Here is a 16,619-nt window from a genome sequence, read left to right on the forward strand (position 1 = left end):
ATACACGGATAATTCCCAAGTTGGTCTGATGCCCTGTGAAATGGTAACTCTATCCAATACTAAGCTGCGTAGTAAGACTTGGAAAGACCGACTAGCTCACAATTCACACACACACACACACACCCACACACATACACTATTAAGGAAACAGTCTTTATGAAAACCGAACTGGAGTCAATTTTCATGGTCAAGATCTTATTTCCTAAAATTTCTAGAATATGAATAGAAGTGGTCACATGACTGATATTGTTTTTGACAAGGCACGACTCAACTGATCTAAAGTGACAGCTTTCTATAAAATCAGCACCAGATGTGGCCCTTAAAAAGACCAAAAACGCACTTAGATGCATCTGGCTAAAGCAAAATCAGTTCATTCTCAAATGGCATGTAAAACCAGCACAAATAAGATTTATTCAGTTTCTACTCACCTCTTTATCACACTCAATTTCCAGCCCAGCATCCTTTAAATTGCCTTCGAACTCCTCTCGGATCATGATTTTCTCCCCATCAGCAGGGTCTAGGGGTTCGACGTCCACCACCACCTCTGCAGGTTCATCCTTCCCTCCCTCTGGGTCTTTTTCCTCCACTCCTAAAGGATAACTACCATTGGAGATGATGGACAGTCTGTGTTGACTAGGAGACCCCCTGACGGAGGAGCGTTTTCGATAGTGGTACACCAGCACATAGTCCACTTTCCTTCGGCCGTCAGCAAAGCACAGCCGTTTGCGAGGGTCCTGGTCCATGTCCATCAGGTTATTGGCCACCTGAACAGGTGAGAGGAGAATACAATGTACCCAGGCTCAGTGTTCATCAGCAGTGTGCGTGCATATCAAATTCAATTTAGGAGAAAGGAGGGAGGGAGTATGGTGAGGATAGATGTAGGTCAGACTATTGCTTCTTAATTTGGCTGTTCTCAATACACTTCCATTTAGATTGAAAGTATGAAAGCAATAGACAATTTTCATTCATGCCATTATTTCTCGGTTATCCTTCATTCAATGTTCTGGCTATAGAACTAATGCTAATCTGTTTGAGTATTGCTGCTAGTATTCTAGTAGTACTACTCATGAACAATCAAAAGCATACTCACGTGTATCTTGTTGTCAGTTGTCTGCAGCATGTTATCACACTTAAATAAAAACACAAAAACAATAAGAAACAGCAACAGTTTCTCAGCGTTCCTGGAAAATTGTGTGCGTTTCTGGTGGCATGCACGTTTCTGATGTCACCCTACTAGAGACGCCACCATCCATCTTTCCCTCTGTTTATCCATCGATCTCGCAAAGCATGAAATCCATCCGTCTGTCTGATTTTGGCACCGTTGACTGGGAAGCGCAAAGCTTTGCTTCACGCACAACAGAACGCATCTCCACAGAAACTTCTGATTTGTCCCTGACTAATCGTCCCTGGAGGAATACCCGCGAGTCTCCAAGCGCCAGAGCGCATCATTACGCGCCGGAGGGGATTACGCGTAATGTCACATTTTTATCACACCCGTTTATTGCACCGTGAATCTGTGTTAAATAGCGCTTGGTTTGAGCTTAATATATAGGAATCAGGGGGGCTAAATGCCCCCATAAGCACAATGTGCTTACTTCTAAATGAATAAAGTAACGAAGAAAAAATATTTATAAAGAAAAAAAATAGCGTTGATGGAGCAACACATAAAATAAATAAAACATAAGGTTAGAATTTAAAAAAATAATGTGATATATTTATATTTATATGTGCAAATACTTTTGAAAAATTCTATTTTTTTTTAGATTTCCTGCTCATTTCAATCACATTTGACACTTAGAAAGTGTTCAAACTCCTCCTTTTTCTACTTTTAGTGAACAGACAGCTTGTGGTGTAGACATATTTCATAAATTTGTTGTAGTTCATCCATTCTGCATCTTTCTCTGTCAACCTAGCAGTGAGAATCCCTGAAATCATCTTGAATAAATTCATATTAATTTATTCAAGCTAATTTCATTAGCCACTAGCAACATAAATATGCAACATTTTAAAACTGATTAAAATGTACAATACATCAAAATTACCTTAATTTTTTATCATTACATAATATGACCTCATACATCAGGAAAGTTTGTCCAGGTGCTTAGGAAAGTGTTGTGGTTGTGGCATTTGTTGTTATTTAGTGGTTTAGGAGAATTTTAGTGCTGTTATAGCCAACTTCTTGACACCTATTATGAGGCTCTGATGCTTTATTTCTTTAAAGTAATCTACAAACACATAACTCATAAAAACTTATGTTAAAAAAGTTTATTTGCCACATAGACATGTTGAGCAGGCTACTCACTTGATCCCAAGACTCTTCACTGAAATCAAATGGATCATCAAAGGTGCAGCTGATGGAGTTCATGACTTCAGTCTCAGATACTTCCTTTAAATCACTCCAGACAGAGGAGGACTCACTCAAGGCAGTGCTGACTCCATTCAGAACACAGCTATGCACCTCTGTTGATGGGAAACAAAGTTTTAATAGCAGTTAATATCCATACATTTAACATTTATATAGATCTTACTCCACGAACATGACTACACAGGGTTAAGGATGCACCTTTAACCTTTAAAAGACCTCAAAAAGAGACCTACAAAGACAACTCTTCCTATAACTCTTTGATCACACATAGTAAAAAACACAATCTATTTGCAGAAACAATATTCAACACCAATAACATAAACAATTTGCTATATTTTATTCAAAACAAAATATTTCTATTAATGTCTAAATATAAGCCATATAAATATTTATAATTAAAATTCTAATAAATGTCACCTACACAAGCACTCTGCATAGTAAATTATTTAATATTATTTAACATACAAGTACATGTACAGTTTACAGTTGTCAGCAGCATGTTGTTATCCGGACAGAGCATAACCGTTCTGTAAAAATGCCTCTGGTACGGTTTATAACTGAAGTCAGAAGTTTTCAACACACTGTCAACTATAGGCAATTATCTGTCAACAGGGTTTGTCATGACTTACCTACATATGAACAGGATTTATTCACAGCCATGTTACCAGCGATTTGAAGCGCAACCAGGTATGGGACGCTTGGAGACTGTGAAGGCGCAAAATCCTCTCAAGGCTTTGGCCAGGTTTAATTTAATACCGTGACTGCTGGAGAGAGAGAGAGGGCTTATGATTGTGCCAAACTTTAACTAATTTCCAGGACCTTCTGTCATGGGTGAACACAGCCCACTTATCTTCCAGTTCCACCAGAAATGGACCTATCAAAAACTGAGAGACCTATTAAAAACTGAAGCAGATTCAGTGGAAATGTCTTGGAGTGTTTATTTTGGCTGACAGCATCATTAGGATGATGCACCTGCCCCATTCAGTGCAATTATGTCACACACTAAAATATTAGGCCCAGCAGCTTTTATCCCAGCAAACAGGAAATGTTCTCAGAACGTTGGCTAATGTTCTGGCAAGGTTCTCTCAAAGTAATTTTTTCTGAATGTTCTCTGAACATTCAAATTGTCCACTTTTAAAATTGTTTTAAAAACTTTTTTTTCTTGGTTAAAAAAACATTTGGTAAGGGAACATTCCATTTCATAATTTTGCAAACATTATTTGAATGTTACTTTTGCATATTCTCTAAACATTCTAAAACAAGTAGTAACATTTAAAAAATGTTAGACAAACTAAAACGTTTCAGGAAAACGTTCCATGAACAATGTAATGATAATGTTTTTGTCCTATTGTTTTGAGAACATTATTAAAGATTAGATAACTTTAAACTAAAATTGTACATTCCCTAAATGTTTTCTGTAACATTCACATAACCAATAAAAACCTGGACATTCAGAAATATCTTTTTCATAACTTGACGTTAGCAAAACATTAGATTTTTTTATATTGGTTTGGATGTGATGCTTTCATACAGAAGGTCAGAACCCCTTTAAAAACATATATTTGAACACACAATTACCATGATTTTCATGTTGCCAAGTTAAGTATCCAGGTCTATAGAAACTCATTCAGATCAGTGAGGAGACGTGGAATTTCCTCCATTCACTTATACCCCTCACCAGCTCACCCACACAACTGCTCTCGATTTGCTTGATTTTCTCTTGGAAACAAGAATGGGGAGTATGTCACGTTTAACTCTTCAAAAGCCTGCCCAATAAATCAGCCTTGATACTCCCGTGCATTTCACACCTTCTATTTATAGACGTATATGCTTTACATTACTCACATAGTTCTGGAGGGTACAGTTGGGAATTGATTTGGCCCACTGGAAAGGGAGGGATTTGCACTCTAAAGGCATAATTCTAATATGTATGTATTTATCTTAATCCATGCTCTATACATACGGTGGGAGGTTAAGGCAAGGTATTGATGAAAGTCAACTGTGCAACAGGCAAACCAACATATATACAATGAATTAATAACAGATTCCATCTAAAGAACCAAGAGGTTTGGGGCTGTGGATATGATGCAATATTAGCACTCTCTTGTAGTTAAAAAACGGTTGGTTGTCCTTTGATAAAGTCATCAGAATTTTAGCAGTGTGTGCCCTCATGTGTTCAATAATCAACATTGCAACCTAAATATCTCTCTCTCTTTTTTTTAACCAGAGAACCACAAGAGGGCAACATTAACACAGCATCAGTGTCGGTTCTAGCGCCCTGGGCGCTATATATGTGTGTGTGTGTGTGTGCGTGTGTGCGCGTGCGTGTGCGTGCGTGTGCGTGTGTCCCTATACTTTTGCCTGTATTAATCTATATATTTAAATTATTACAAATTGAGGCAAATATATAAACGCATAATTGTACAGCAAAAGCATTAATAAAGTGAGTGATGCTACGTTTGTTAAAAAAATACAATATATTACAAAATTACATATTGTCTGGTTATGTAAGCTAGTTGGTCAGAAAAAGTAATGTTGCTGCCCTTGTGTGTAATAGCATAGCATAACATAAGTGATAGGCCTATACAGTATATATAGGCTATTATTTGATAGTTTAAACTTGGCTAGACTTAAGACAGCAATGTTCTCTGATAATGTAAATGTTCTGTTCGCTTTTATTCGTTGCTTGAAAAACGGTGGACATAAAAGCATAATGATTTTTTAAAATTGTCATCCGGTTAAATACAAATTTAGTAGCCTAGTATTAACAAATATTTTATGACATAACACCCATATCTGGCAAAATGACGGGTTTGTGGTGTGCCTAATTTTAGGCTAAACAGGCTATAGACTTAACCTGGATCTGGTTCACCCTCCGCCTTTGCGTCTGAGTGAGGCTACTTCTCCGGTCGCACACGCCGAGTCCCGACCAGGTTAATTGACGCACAAGGTGACATGATATTGGCTTGTGGTGCAAATGAGCGGTAAAACCACCTTTTTTCCCCCTTGTGCAAGATGCCGCCCTGGGTGCGTTTCCCAAAAGCAACTATGGTCGCAATTCCGTCGTTATCAATAGATTTCAATGGAACTAACTAGTTAGATCACGATGCTTTTGGGAAACGCACCCCTGGTCGGTTGCCCATGTCGCCCATGCCTAAATCCGCCACTGCATAGCATCATTACCCACCACTAGCCTCCAATGTCCCGAACTCATAAGAGCCCTTTTTTTCAAAACTGTCTTTGTGCCACTATGAATACAGAGAGATCCTTTCACAAAAGGCCTCACAAAACCGATCCTTATTTTTCCTTTTCCCTTCTCTTTGAGAATAAAACAGTTGAATTTCAAATCCAGCTGGAAATTCTTGAACATTGTAAATATCCATTCCACACAAAAGATTATATTTTTGAAGAATGTTGATAATGTTGTATTTTGTGTCCATACATTGAAAGTCAATGGGAAAGGAAACTGATTAGTTAACAACATTAATTAAAACACCCTCTTTTGTGTTCCACAGAAAAAGTCACTGAGAATGACATGAGGGTGAGTAAATGGTAATAAGTTCATGCACCAGACACCAGAGTATGACTAAAAATATGCAATAGGTTTTCTCAGCAAAAAGACGATGTCGCAGACTAGATTAGATGGTGTCATGTCTTTGCTCAACATGTGAAAATGTGGAAATATGTGCACACATTCCACGAAACCTACATGCATGAAATAGGCCTAGGCAGTTAGACTGCATAGCATCATTACCCACCACTAGCCTCCAATGTCCCGAACTCATAAGAGCCCTTTTTTTCAAAACTGTCTTTGTGCCACTATGAATACAGAGTTGTTTTGAAGAGAGATCCTTTCACAAAAGGCCTCACAAAACCGATCCTTATTTTTCCTTTCCCCTTCTCTTTGAGAATAAAACAGTTGAATTTCAAATCCAGCTGGAAATTCTTGAACATTGTAAATATCCATTCCACACAAAAGATTATATTTTTGAAGAATGTTGATAATGTTGTATTTTGTGTCCATACATTGAAAGTCAATGGGAAAGGAAACTGATTAGTTAACAACATTATTTAAAACACCCTCTTTTGTGTTCCACAGAAAAAGTCACTGAGAATGACATGAGGGTGAGTAAATGGTAATAAGTTCATGCACCAGACACCAGAGTATGACTAAAAATATGCAATAGGTTTTCTCAGCAAAAAGACGATGTCGCAGACTAGATTAGATGGTGTCATGTCTTTGCTCAACATGTGAAAATGTGGAAATATGTGCACACATTCCACGAAACCTACATGCATGAAATAGGCCTAGGCAGTTAAAAAACGTATCTGATTTTAGTGTTTACAAAAACAGACGTTGTTCACCCAGCATCCTCTCTCAAAATGAAATTACTGGTGAAATGTCACTCTAAGATCGAACAGGTCTTGTGTCTGAACTAATTGTCTGGAATTTCTTAACTAAATGATTCACCTCCAGAGGCCACTGAATTTAATGAGCATCTGGGATGCTGAGTTGAGAAACACATTGTGACTAGTTCTACACTATCTGCCTTGTTGACAAAAGCTTTGTTAAGTAAATATAATTTAAATAAATATAGGGTGACCATATGTGCCCTTTTTTCCCGGCCAGGATTTCTATATTGCATACAATATACAGGTTTTGGCTTTGTTTGAGCTGCGCAGACCGATCGGTGTTATGACATTAAAGGGGTCATATGATGCTGCTAAAAAGAACATTATTTTGTGTATTTGAGGTAATGAAATGTGTTTATGCGGGTTAAAGTAAAAAAAACACATTATTTTCCACATACTGTACATTATTGTTTCTCCTCTATGCCCCGCCTTTTTGAAACGCGTAGATTTTTACAAAGCTCATCGGTCTGAAAAGGCGAGGTGTGCTGTGATTGGCCAGCTATCCAATGCGTTGTGATTGGCCGAATACCTCAGGCGTGTGACGGAAATGTTACGCCCCTCACATACTGTTGATGCATAATTAGCATAATTACTGGAAAAGGGACATAATTACTGATTAGAATGACTTATACTGTGTTATCTTTTTACGCGTTGCGTTGCATTGCATCGCGCCGCGTAAACATAGGATAGAGTGAGCTGAGCTGAGCTGGACTCCGCTTTGTACATGGTGAAAGTTGATGTATTCCCTCAGCGACCAGCACAGATCAGCTCTAGGCATGACGAAGCGGATATCGTCCTCTTTTGGAAGACCAAACAAAGTAGTTTCGCTTTCACAACGAAGCACACAGCATCTTCAGGACATGGCTGCAGCGTCAACAATAAGAGAATAAAAGTTAAGATTTCTTTCTTTGCGTCAATGAAAAACACAGTGGCCTAGCGTGAGGGGAAGCCCCAGCTTAGCATGCGCTGAGGCCGGGATAGAGTGAGCTGAGCTGAGCTGGACTCCGCTTTGTACATGGTGAAAGTTGATGTATTCCCTCAGCGACTAGCACAGATCAGCTCTAGGCATGACGAAGCGGATATCGTCCTCTTTTGGAAGACCAAACAAAGTAGTTTCGCTTTCACAACGAAGCACACAGCATCTTCAGGACATGGCTGCTGCGTCAACAATAAGAGAATAAAAGTTAAGATTTCTTTCTTTGCGTGAACATTTTGGAGGCGTTATGCAAATCTTCCCAGATCGTGACGTAGGTATGTGGGAGCGTGTTAGAACGAGCCGTTTTAGGTAGGCGTGGTTAACTTAACTTTTATAAAGAATATCTCTTTGGTTTTGAGACTTTAGTGTTTGCAACCTTACAGATCTTCTTTATGCACCAAGAGCTTGTAACACTCCAAAGAGAAAGGAAAAATTGAAATCGCATCATTTGACCCCTTTAAAGCACCGTGAGAGCTATAGAGAGCAGCGACGGCTCCTATGCTTTCGAATCGCTCTCACGGTTCTCTACACCGATCGGTCTGTGCAGCGCCGCTTCATGTCGAACACATCTGCGCGCGTATTTGCATCGCTTTGACCGTACTCCCACCTTCTCTGGTCGATTATGTACAATGCCTGCATGTTATTGGTCAAACTACTTTTCGATCATTACCTTCAGCAAGTATGAAAACAAAGCCAAAACCTGGATATTTTCGGCAATATAGAAATGTGTCCGGGAAAAAGAGCACGCATGCATGGTCACCCTAATAAATAGATATTCCGTCGAGTCCCTGGCATTATGATTGACAGTCATTGTTTTGCTAAGGGTGACGAGCATCACAGACGGAGATGGACGGGTGTCACAACACTGGGGGATGAAGAAAAGTGCTGCTCTGACCGTGACAATGGGCTCCATTCATCTGCAACGAAATTATCATCCTCACTGTAGCCTACTCGCCTCTCCGCAGAGCCGGCACCACCAGCTTTAGGAAAAATCAATCAAAGCAAAGAATTTCTATAATTAGACAGAGGACAGACTTTGTAAACAGAGCAGAAAATGTCCACTGTGGAAGCAGCCATGAGTAATCGTTGCATAAGGTAGCAGTGCATGTTAATTATCCGCAAATGCCACATGTGGGGTGCAATGCTTTGATAAATATGACTTAAAGTTTTGAGGATTTAGCACCTAGACATTATTGGAGAGGAAACCACAACTGACTAAGTGTTTGGGCCATGACTAGCTGATGTGGCATGTGATGTTGACATCCTGTAGCCTAATCATTAGTTCATATCTTAGAGAGGAAGCATTATATGCTGTGCTCTTATCTGACATCTAGGGTGCGATTTTGACAAATGTATAATTTATAGCCTGCTGTAAAGTGGTTTCAATATGAAAGATGTATTGATTATTTCAGAGTAAAAATGGCATCAGAGAATATTTGTATAGCCTACAGCTCTTCGAGAAGGATAGAGATGCTATAACACAGCAGAACTCATAGCATTGCTGGAACAAAAATATGTTATGAAGGAATGTTATGAAAACGTTATTTCTGAAAAGACATTTTTATTTAAAGGTCTTAGGTGACATTTGATTTATTATTTGATTTATTTATTTATTTATTTTGGTTATTTGAAAGCTAAGGGAACATTCCATTTTATCATTTTGCAAATATTAGCTACGAAGAACTTCCTTTTGAAGGTTCTCTGAACATTCTGAAAACCAAGACCGTTTTGAAGAACTATTTTTTTTGCCGTTTTTTTTGTTGTTGTTGCGCTGATTGAGGTCAAAACGACTGATTGCCAGCTTAAAATTTAAAATACACTGTGACATGTCACAGAAAGGTGCAAAGTGCCATGTTAGTAGGCTACTCTGATCACAAGACGAGACAACTCCTATCTTGTGATGCATTCTGTGAAAGAGCCACACAGTCTGAAAACAAACACAGAAAACAAGACAAGAGAGGTTATGAGAGGACAGTTTTATGATCTTCTTCTAATGCCATTATCTTTCTTTTTTGAGTAGGCTACATACAAATTCATTAGACTACTTGATGATCATTTCATAACATAAGATGGTCATCAAGTTAAGAAAGAAAGGAAGACAGAAAGACAAGTGTGACCGACTCCAGAGCTTCTCCCTTTCTCGCATGAGAGGTGGGAGTTTACCGTTATAAACAGTCACTTCCCCTCAGGGCAGCAGCATTGAGCCACAGAGGAGCAACACAAGGACAGACACAGACCTTTGGGAATTGAAACATCTGAAAACAACAAAACTTCTGTTGCTGTGTATTTGATTTAGAAACTGGATTTACATGATGTCTAAGTCAGGCTTGTCCAGTGGAGAGCAGTGCATCAAATACATGATATTCGTCTTTAATTTCATATTTTGGGTGAGTTTAATACAGTTCACTCCTAAATGTTTTATCGTGGGAAAAAAATGTATACACATACGTGCGTGACATAATGTCTAATAGGCTACATACTTGCTATTCTGTTCTAGTAGTCTTTGAATTTGGTTTTTAAACACATTTCTATATATAGGCCTACTTATAAAATTATTTAACATTAAAGTACGACAAATATATCTTAAAGGCTGATATCCGTTTTGCTGAATTGAATTGTCATTGATTGGCTCTCTATGTCGTTTCGAAGTCAACAAGGCCTACTATGGTGAAGGCGCAATTTAAATATTAATTACGTAACGTATTGCACGACATCTGGCTCGGTGAGAAGTGTGCGTTTGTAGATGCTCGCAATTACGTTGATCTGTTGGCGAATTTATTCATTTTTTTATAATACTTGCTTATGCAATAAAAATTTACTTATGCGTAAAAAAAGTACTAAAAAATGCGAATCGACGCATGACTATTAATTAGATTACACGACTTTCATCTCCAGGAAGGTTACTCAGCACGCCCTAATTAATATTCATGAGTTAAGACTTCTCCATCTTATGTATACAGATCTATGTTCGCCATAGTGTGATTCAAAATATGGCGTTATGGGCATATTTATTTATTTATTTCTGTATTTATTTATTTATTGTTTTTGCAGGTTTCGTCCTCCATACAGAACATGCTCAGAAACAAATGAAAAAACATTTGCTATTAACTCTACCATTGTTTGTATTTTTAAATATTTCTTAGAGAGAGTTTTGCATATTGGTTGAGCGGTTAAAGAGAAGACAAGTTTCAGGCTCAATATTGATAACGTTGGGTATTCCATGTCCAAGACGGTAATTTGTTCTTATTGAGAGGAAGAACATGTCAAACCTTTGCATTCCTGTTGCTAGGAAACCACATCCCTAATCCATCCCATCAATGAGGTTAAATTTAGCCTCAGGGATGAAATGTAAACACATGTAAACGTATTTTACAAAGAAAGAAATAAGGACAGAAACCAATTACCTAGTCTATAGGGAAAAATAGAAATATATATAGGCTAAACAATCTATATTCTAACAAGTTTGGTTGAACATTTTGAGTGCTTCACCTAGAAACTTTAAACCAAGACTGTTTACTTTGATTCAAGTAATCTGATACTCACTGTATGAGTAACTCAGAAACTGGATTTTCTGAACTACTGAGATTGTCCACACCTACCACATCCATCCTTAACCCTGTAAAGCCTGACATAACATTTTTTTTTTTTAAATAAAAGTTTATTGAACCAAGATATACTCTATATTAAAATGTGGCATATTTAAAATGTTTTGTGGCATATTTCATACACCAGGCATTTATGGTCCATGATATAGGAGAATATGGAGCTCATACACGAGGAGGGGAAAAAACACCTCAAATTGAGCAAAAATATGCAATTTGGTGCAGTTGCTTATATTGCCAAAAAAGATTAAATTCAGATAGCTTGTAATGTAAATCAATTAGATCTCTAGCAAACTAATATAAAATGCATATAAATATCAGTTGTCACTTTATATCTCCCAATAATCTGTTTTAATAAGATGATATATAAATAGCTTTTATTATAAAAGTTCTGGAGGTCTTTAGAGGTCTTGTAAATTAATGTATGACATATGACAGTAGGCTTTATAGGGTTAATGTCCTGTCTTCTCCCTGACCTCTGTCTCTAACTCATCTCCACTTTAAGTGTGAAGCGGTGTCAAGCAAAGGGACAATAGCTGTGTTCTGACTTCCTGAGGGACAGCTCGAGTTACATGATAAGTTAAACCAGATCAGCTTGTGTTGATGCAGTTTTGGCAACCAAAGTGCCTTGTGGATCTTTTATACTTTTTATGTGGCAGGTGACCTTTTATCTGCGGTCTTCCCCGCACTTTCCCTGTGACACAGAAAATCTAAAATGGTTTTGCCCCTCCTTCTTTTCCCTCAAAGGCCAGGGAGGAGGGTGTGGCCTGCTGGAATTTTTTTGTTCACTCCTCTGTTTTTTAAGGTAGGTATCAAGCACGTTTCAGGTACTCAGTGTCGGGTGTTTTCTCTTGAAACTACGCTTAATTTTTAGCCATGGCTGCGGGTGGAGTACAATGTATCAAATACTTGCTCTTTGTCTTCAACTTTATCTTTTGGGTAGGTGGTTTTATATCATGTGAGCACATGTTAATTAAATTGTATGTTTGTGGAGTAAAAAGGGAACATAGTAACAGAGAAATGTAAATGTGGGTTAAATGTGATGTGATGAAGATATAAAAGTTTTTAGTTGCTTGTTTACATGTCATACTTTATGTGTGTTTGCTCACTCAGATTATCTATATTTGATGTAGTGCATGACAAACGTTGCTCTCTGAGAGACACGATTCTCAACATTTTGTCTACAGTTTTCACACTTGAATTAATTGTGAAATGAGTTTCTTGTGCATGTGACTTAAATAGAAGCTGTGGTCAGACTGGGCATTTCTAGAACATGCAATCTGATTAAATTTATTTAAGAACACGTAGGTTTTAGTTGCACATAACCATTAACCACTCATTTGTGGTTAAAACAATTGTTAGTGACTGTTTTATGTAAGCCTGTTGAACTTGTACTTTTACTGTTGACTGTAAATGTGTTTGGAAAATAGTTTAACTTGAATGTAAGACATTTTAACATGTAAGTCAAAAAAATGAATGCACATATGAAGTTGCAGGCCTCTAAATTTTAAAACCCCTAACAGCAAAAATAAGGTTCAGTCTGTAACATTTATCTTGTCTTAAAATGCTTCAAAATGAAAATTCAAAAGGGTCTTGGTATTTAGGCCTGGACTTAAGTTAGATTTGTGGTGCGTGAACAAACTAGCAAACGCTGAATCCACCCATCAGCAACTCCCATTGTGTGTGGATGGGAAAAGCTGGGATCAGTTTGGGAATCTTTGAGGGCCAAGCCTCCACACCCCTGGCAGTGAGTCACCGTGACTCATATTTGTGACTGCGTTTTCCAAAGCAGAAGAACACTGGAGGATTGCAATGAATTTGTCAAGTGCCAGAGATGCTTGTGTGTATATGTGGGTTTTATGATCTGGTTTGGCTAGTATGGTTTGTTTCTTAGTATTCATGGTGTCATTGGTCAAAGCACCTGAGGAAACGCACTGATCCACCCATTGTGCAACTTCATAGGTGGAATGATAATGAAAAGTTACACCAAATTTTTATCTGCATGACGAAGAAATATAAACTGTCTGTAGACTATCAAAATAATCTGTTTTGACCAAGTCTAAAGGTGTTTTTTATTTTGTATGTGTGCTGTTGATTGACTTGTAGAAACAAGAACGATTACAATCTAGTACATTACTCATTCTAGGAAGTCACATTACTTCATCCTGGGAATTGCTCGATTTGGTCAAGACAAATTAGAGTTTGTTCAGCATATTTTTGCATATCTCTTTCTCAATGTTTGCCCTGTAGATGTAAGGTCTTGAAGTTGGAAGCAGGCTAGCAAGATTATCAGGTTGGTCAGGTTTTTGTTGAAGTGCCTTTGTACCATAAGGCTTGTTGGACTTCATTCTCTGAGGAAAAAGAAGGAAATGTTGAACCTAATTTCCTGGATGCTTCACGTTTGTAAATGTTTCCACACTTGGCCTGCAGCTATGTTTCCTCTTTGTGTTTGCCAATGACACTGTTGTCACTCTATCTCAAACTAAACACATACCTAGATTTATTAAAGGTTTTGTTTGTTTCCTCAGCTCGCAGGTACAGGAGTTTTAGCTGTCGGTCTCTGGCTGCGTTTCGATGAAAGAACTAAAGGATTCTTCACTGGAGAAAATGCTTCATCTGTGTTCCTCACTGGTGAGTTTGGTCTGGATTTCTAGGTTACCCTTCCTAAGTCCTCAATAACTTCTCAGTGAGTCAAAAACCCTCCTTACCTCCATACAGCTCATTTTATCACGTGATCAGGCCTTTATACGTTGATGTTTGTGTATGTGGTACAATGGTGGTCATGGAAACCAGCCACACCTATTTCCAGACACCAGACCATCTGTCATGTGAACAGTGCGTCATGAACACTTTGATTCAACATGAAGCAAATGAAATGTGAATCAGGAGCAAGAAACAAGACAGTATATATGTATATATACTTTTTATTTTATTTTATGTAATTTATTGCTGTGATCAAAGCTGAATATTCAGCATCATTACTCCAGTCTTCAGTGCCACACGATCCTTCAGAAATCATTATAATATGCTGATTTGCTGGTTGATATATTTTCATATGAAAGCTATATGATCATATAAATACAGCCTTGTTGAGCATAAGAGACTTCTTCTTTTAAAACTTAAAAAAAAATTGCAATTGTTCCAAACTTTTGACAGACAAGACCCTGACTTGGTCATTCAACATTCACGGAACAATCCTGTTCTTAAAGCGAGACAAATAGCTTGACCACTACAAAAACATGTGTAACATTCAAAGCACTCTATCTATTCTTCTAGACTGTGTTTTTATGAAAGGCACAAAGATTGAATTCTTTGTATCTGGCTTGTGGAGAAAGACCACAAAACAACCAGCAAAATGAACTTTAAACCGAAAACCAGCCCCCTAATAAAACATCCCTCAGTTTTTGAAGGGTGGAAACCACCTAAATATAGTGACAGGGATGTTGGGTTTCTGTTTGCATATTTGTTTTTTAAGAGGCAGGTTGTTTGAGTTATAATGGCCGTGCTGTTTTGGAGGAGGCTGTCTTTGGCCCACATGATGCCAGCTCTGCCCCTTCCCATCATCCCTCACAGAGCTGCCTTTCTCCTCCTCGCCAACAGAACCCGCATTGTTTGCTCCCTTCACACCTCCTTTTGTTTGGCCTGTTTATTTTCCTTTTTCAAGATTTGTCAGAAGAATGTTTGCCTCCATCAATCCAGAAACATGATAAACTTTGTAGGCAAGTGTCCAAGTGCCTGTCAGAGGTTTTGAAAGCACTTTGAGTGACAGCAGGGCATTCAGTCCAGAAAAGCAGCTACATTCTTAAAAATAAAGGTTCCACAGGGGGTTTAGAAGAACCATTTTTGGTTCCCCAAAGTACCTCATGAAAGAACCGTTCTTAAACTTAGCATGAAGAATATTTAAATCATCTGAAGAACCTTTCTCCTTTAAAGAGCCTTTTGTGGAATGGAAAGATTCCATAGATGTTAAAGGTTCTTCATGGAACCATAGATTCCAGTTTATTTTTAAGAGTGTGGTATGTTGGGTTTCATCGTTTCTATGGATACAGCACAATCCACTTGCATGGAATTTTGTTTTGCATATCTTGCTTTACATAGTTTCTGATAAAGTAGCTAAAGGAAAAAGTTATAATTTATACATTGAGAATAATGTATGGTTGTAATAAATTAAAGGGGTCATATGATGCGATTTCTTGTTTTCCTTTTCTTTAGTGTATTATGTAGCTGTTTGTGCATGTATAAGATCTGCAGAGTTACAAAGCTGAAAGTCTCCCACAAAATGATTTATTCTATCTAAAAGAGAAGGCCGATCCAGACCGGGCTGAAACGCCTCATTCAAACACGCCCCCACATGTCTACCTCACGAAAATGTTCATGCAAAGAAAAAAGGCGTGGTTTCAGGAGTGTTGATGCAACATGTCAGTGAGACGCTGTGTTTCAGTGCGAAAGCAAAAGCACTTTATTTGGCCTTCCGAAAGTAGATGCAATGAGGAATCATTGGTTAAGATTTATTTACAACAGAACAGCACAACCCCGATGTTCGAATTTGTGCAATGCATTTTATGGATGACAGTTTTGTGAACCTATGAGAGTACAAGGCTGGCTGTGTAAAGGCTAATTCTAAAAAAATAAATTTAAAAAAGGGTCAATTCCGACTTTGCTATGACAATCTGGCACTTCTGAATCAGCTACTGTAAGTATGTTTTGTTATTAGTACAAGTATTTGCTATTGACTGTTCAAATAAGGAGTTTTGCGCATCGTGTTGTGTGTGTGTGTGTGTGTGAGGGGAGCAGGGTCACATCACAGGAGAGTGAACTGTCTGTCAGAAATCATAGCACGTCAGCTGTCTTAACCTTGGCTTGTGTACTGCATCATCACTGTGTCTGTCACGCGACTCTGTTTCCCTTTCGGGCTTGAACTGATGGTAAAACTAACAACATTATTAACTGTCTTTACATTTATGTTGAAAGCTGAAGCTCACGATTATGGTAAGGGGCGTTACATTTCCGACGCGTGCTTATGGTGTTCGGCCAATCACATTGCACTGGGTCAGCTGGCCAATCAGAGCAGACTGCGCTTGTTGGAAGGAGGGGCTTTGTTGAAAACTACGTGTTTGAGAGAGGCGGGGCATAGAGGACCTACAATAATGTACAGTATTTGAAAAATAATGTGTTTTTTGAACATTAAAGCATGTCAACATATTCTGTTACACCAAATACACAAAATAATGATCTTTAAAAAAGCATCATATGACCCCTTTAA

The 16,619-nt window shown here is 38.1% G+C and overlaps 2 protein-coding genes across 5 annotated transcripts in view; one reads left to right on the forward strand and one right to left on the reverse strand.

Moving 5' to 3' along the window:
• The window catches only part of LOC107579307 (anoctamin-2-like), a 35,565-nt gene extending 33,205 nt beyond the window's left edge, over nucleotides 1–2,360 (reverse strand). Inside the window, exons 1-3 of one of the 3 annotated variants that reach the window (XM_016265156.1) lie at nucleotides 2,303–2,360; nucleotides 1,091–1,129; nucleotides 429–764 (exon numbers count right to left, since the gene is read on the reverse strand). In XM_016265156.1, the coding sequence (XP_016120642.1) occupies nucleotides 429–764; nucleotides 1,091–1,120 (366 nt within the window). In that variant the 5' untranslated portion in view covers nucleotides 1,121–1,129; nucleotides 2,303–2,360. Of the gene's footprint in view, nucleotides 1–428; nucleotides 765–1,090; nucleotides 1,523–2,302 lie in introns of those variants that run through there. The other 2 variants (XM_016265166.1, XM_016265162.1) reach the window with 2 other exon arrangements.
• Nucleotides 2,361–9,934: 7,574 nt separating this feature from the next.
• The window catches only part of LOC107579798 (CD9 antigen-like), a 10,442-nt gene continuing 3,757 nt past the window's right edge, over nucleotides 9,935–16,619 (forward strand). The window contains exons 1-2 of one of the 2 annotated variants that reach the window (XM_016265595.1): nucleotides 9,935–10,141; nucleotides 13,885–13,987. In XM_016265595.1, the coding sequence (XP_016121081.1) occupies nucleotides 10,064–10,141; nucleotides 13,885–13,987 (181 nt within the window). In that variant the 5' untranslated portion in view covers nucleotides 9,935–10,063. Of the gene's footprint in view, nucleotides 10,142–12,167; nucleotides 12,296–13,884; nucleotides 13,988–16,619 lie in introns of those variants that run through there. The other variant, XM_016265603.1, reaches the window with a different exon arrangement.

Source organism: Sinocyclocheilus grahami, unplaced genomic scaffold, assembly GCF_001515645.1.
Source record: "Sinocyclocheilus grahami isolate Dianchi unplaced genomic scaffold, SAMN03320097.WGS_v1.1 scaffold33.1, whole genome shotgun sequence".
Lineage (NCBI taxonomy): Eukaryota > Metazoa > Chordata > Actinopteri > Cypriniformes > Cyprinidae > Sinocyclocheilus > Sinocyclocheilus grahami.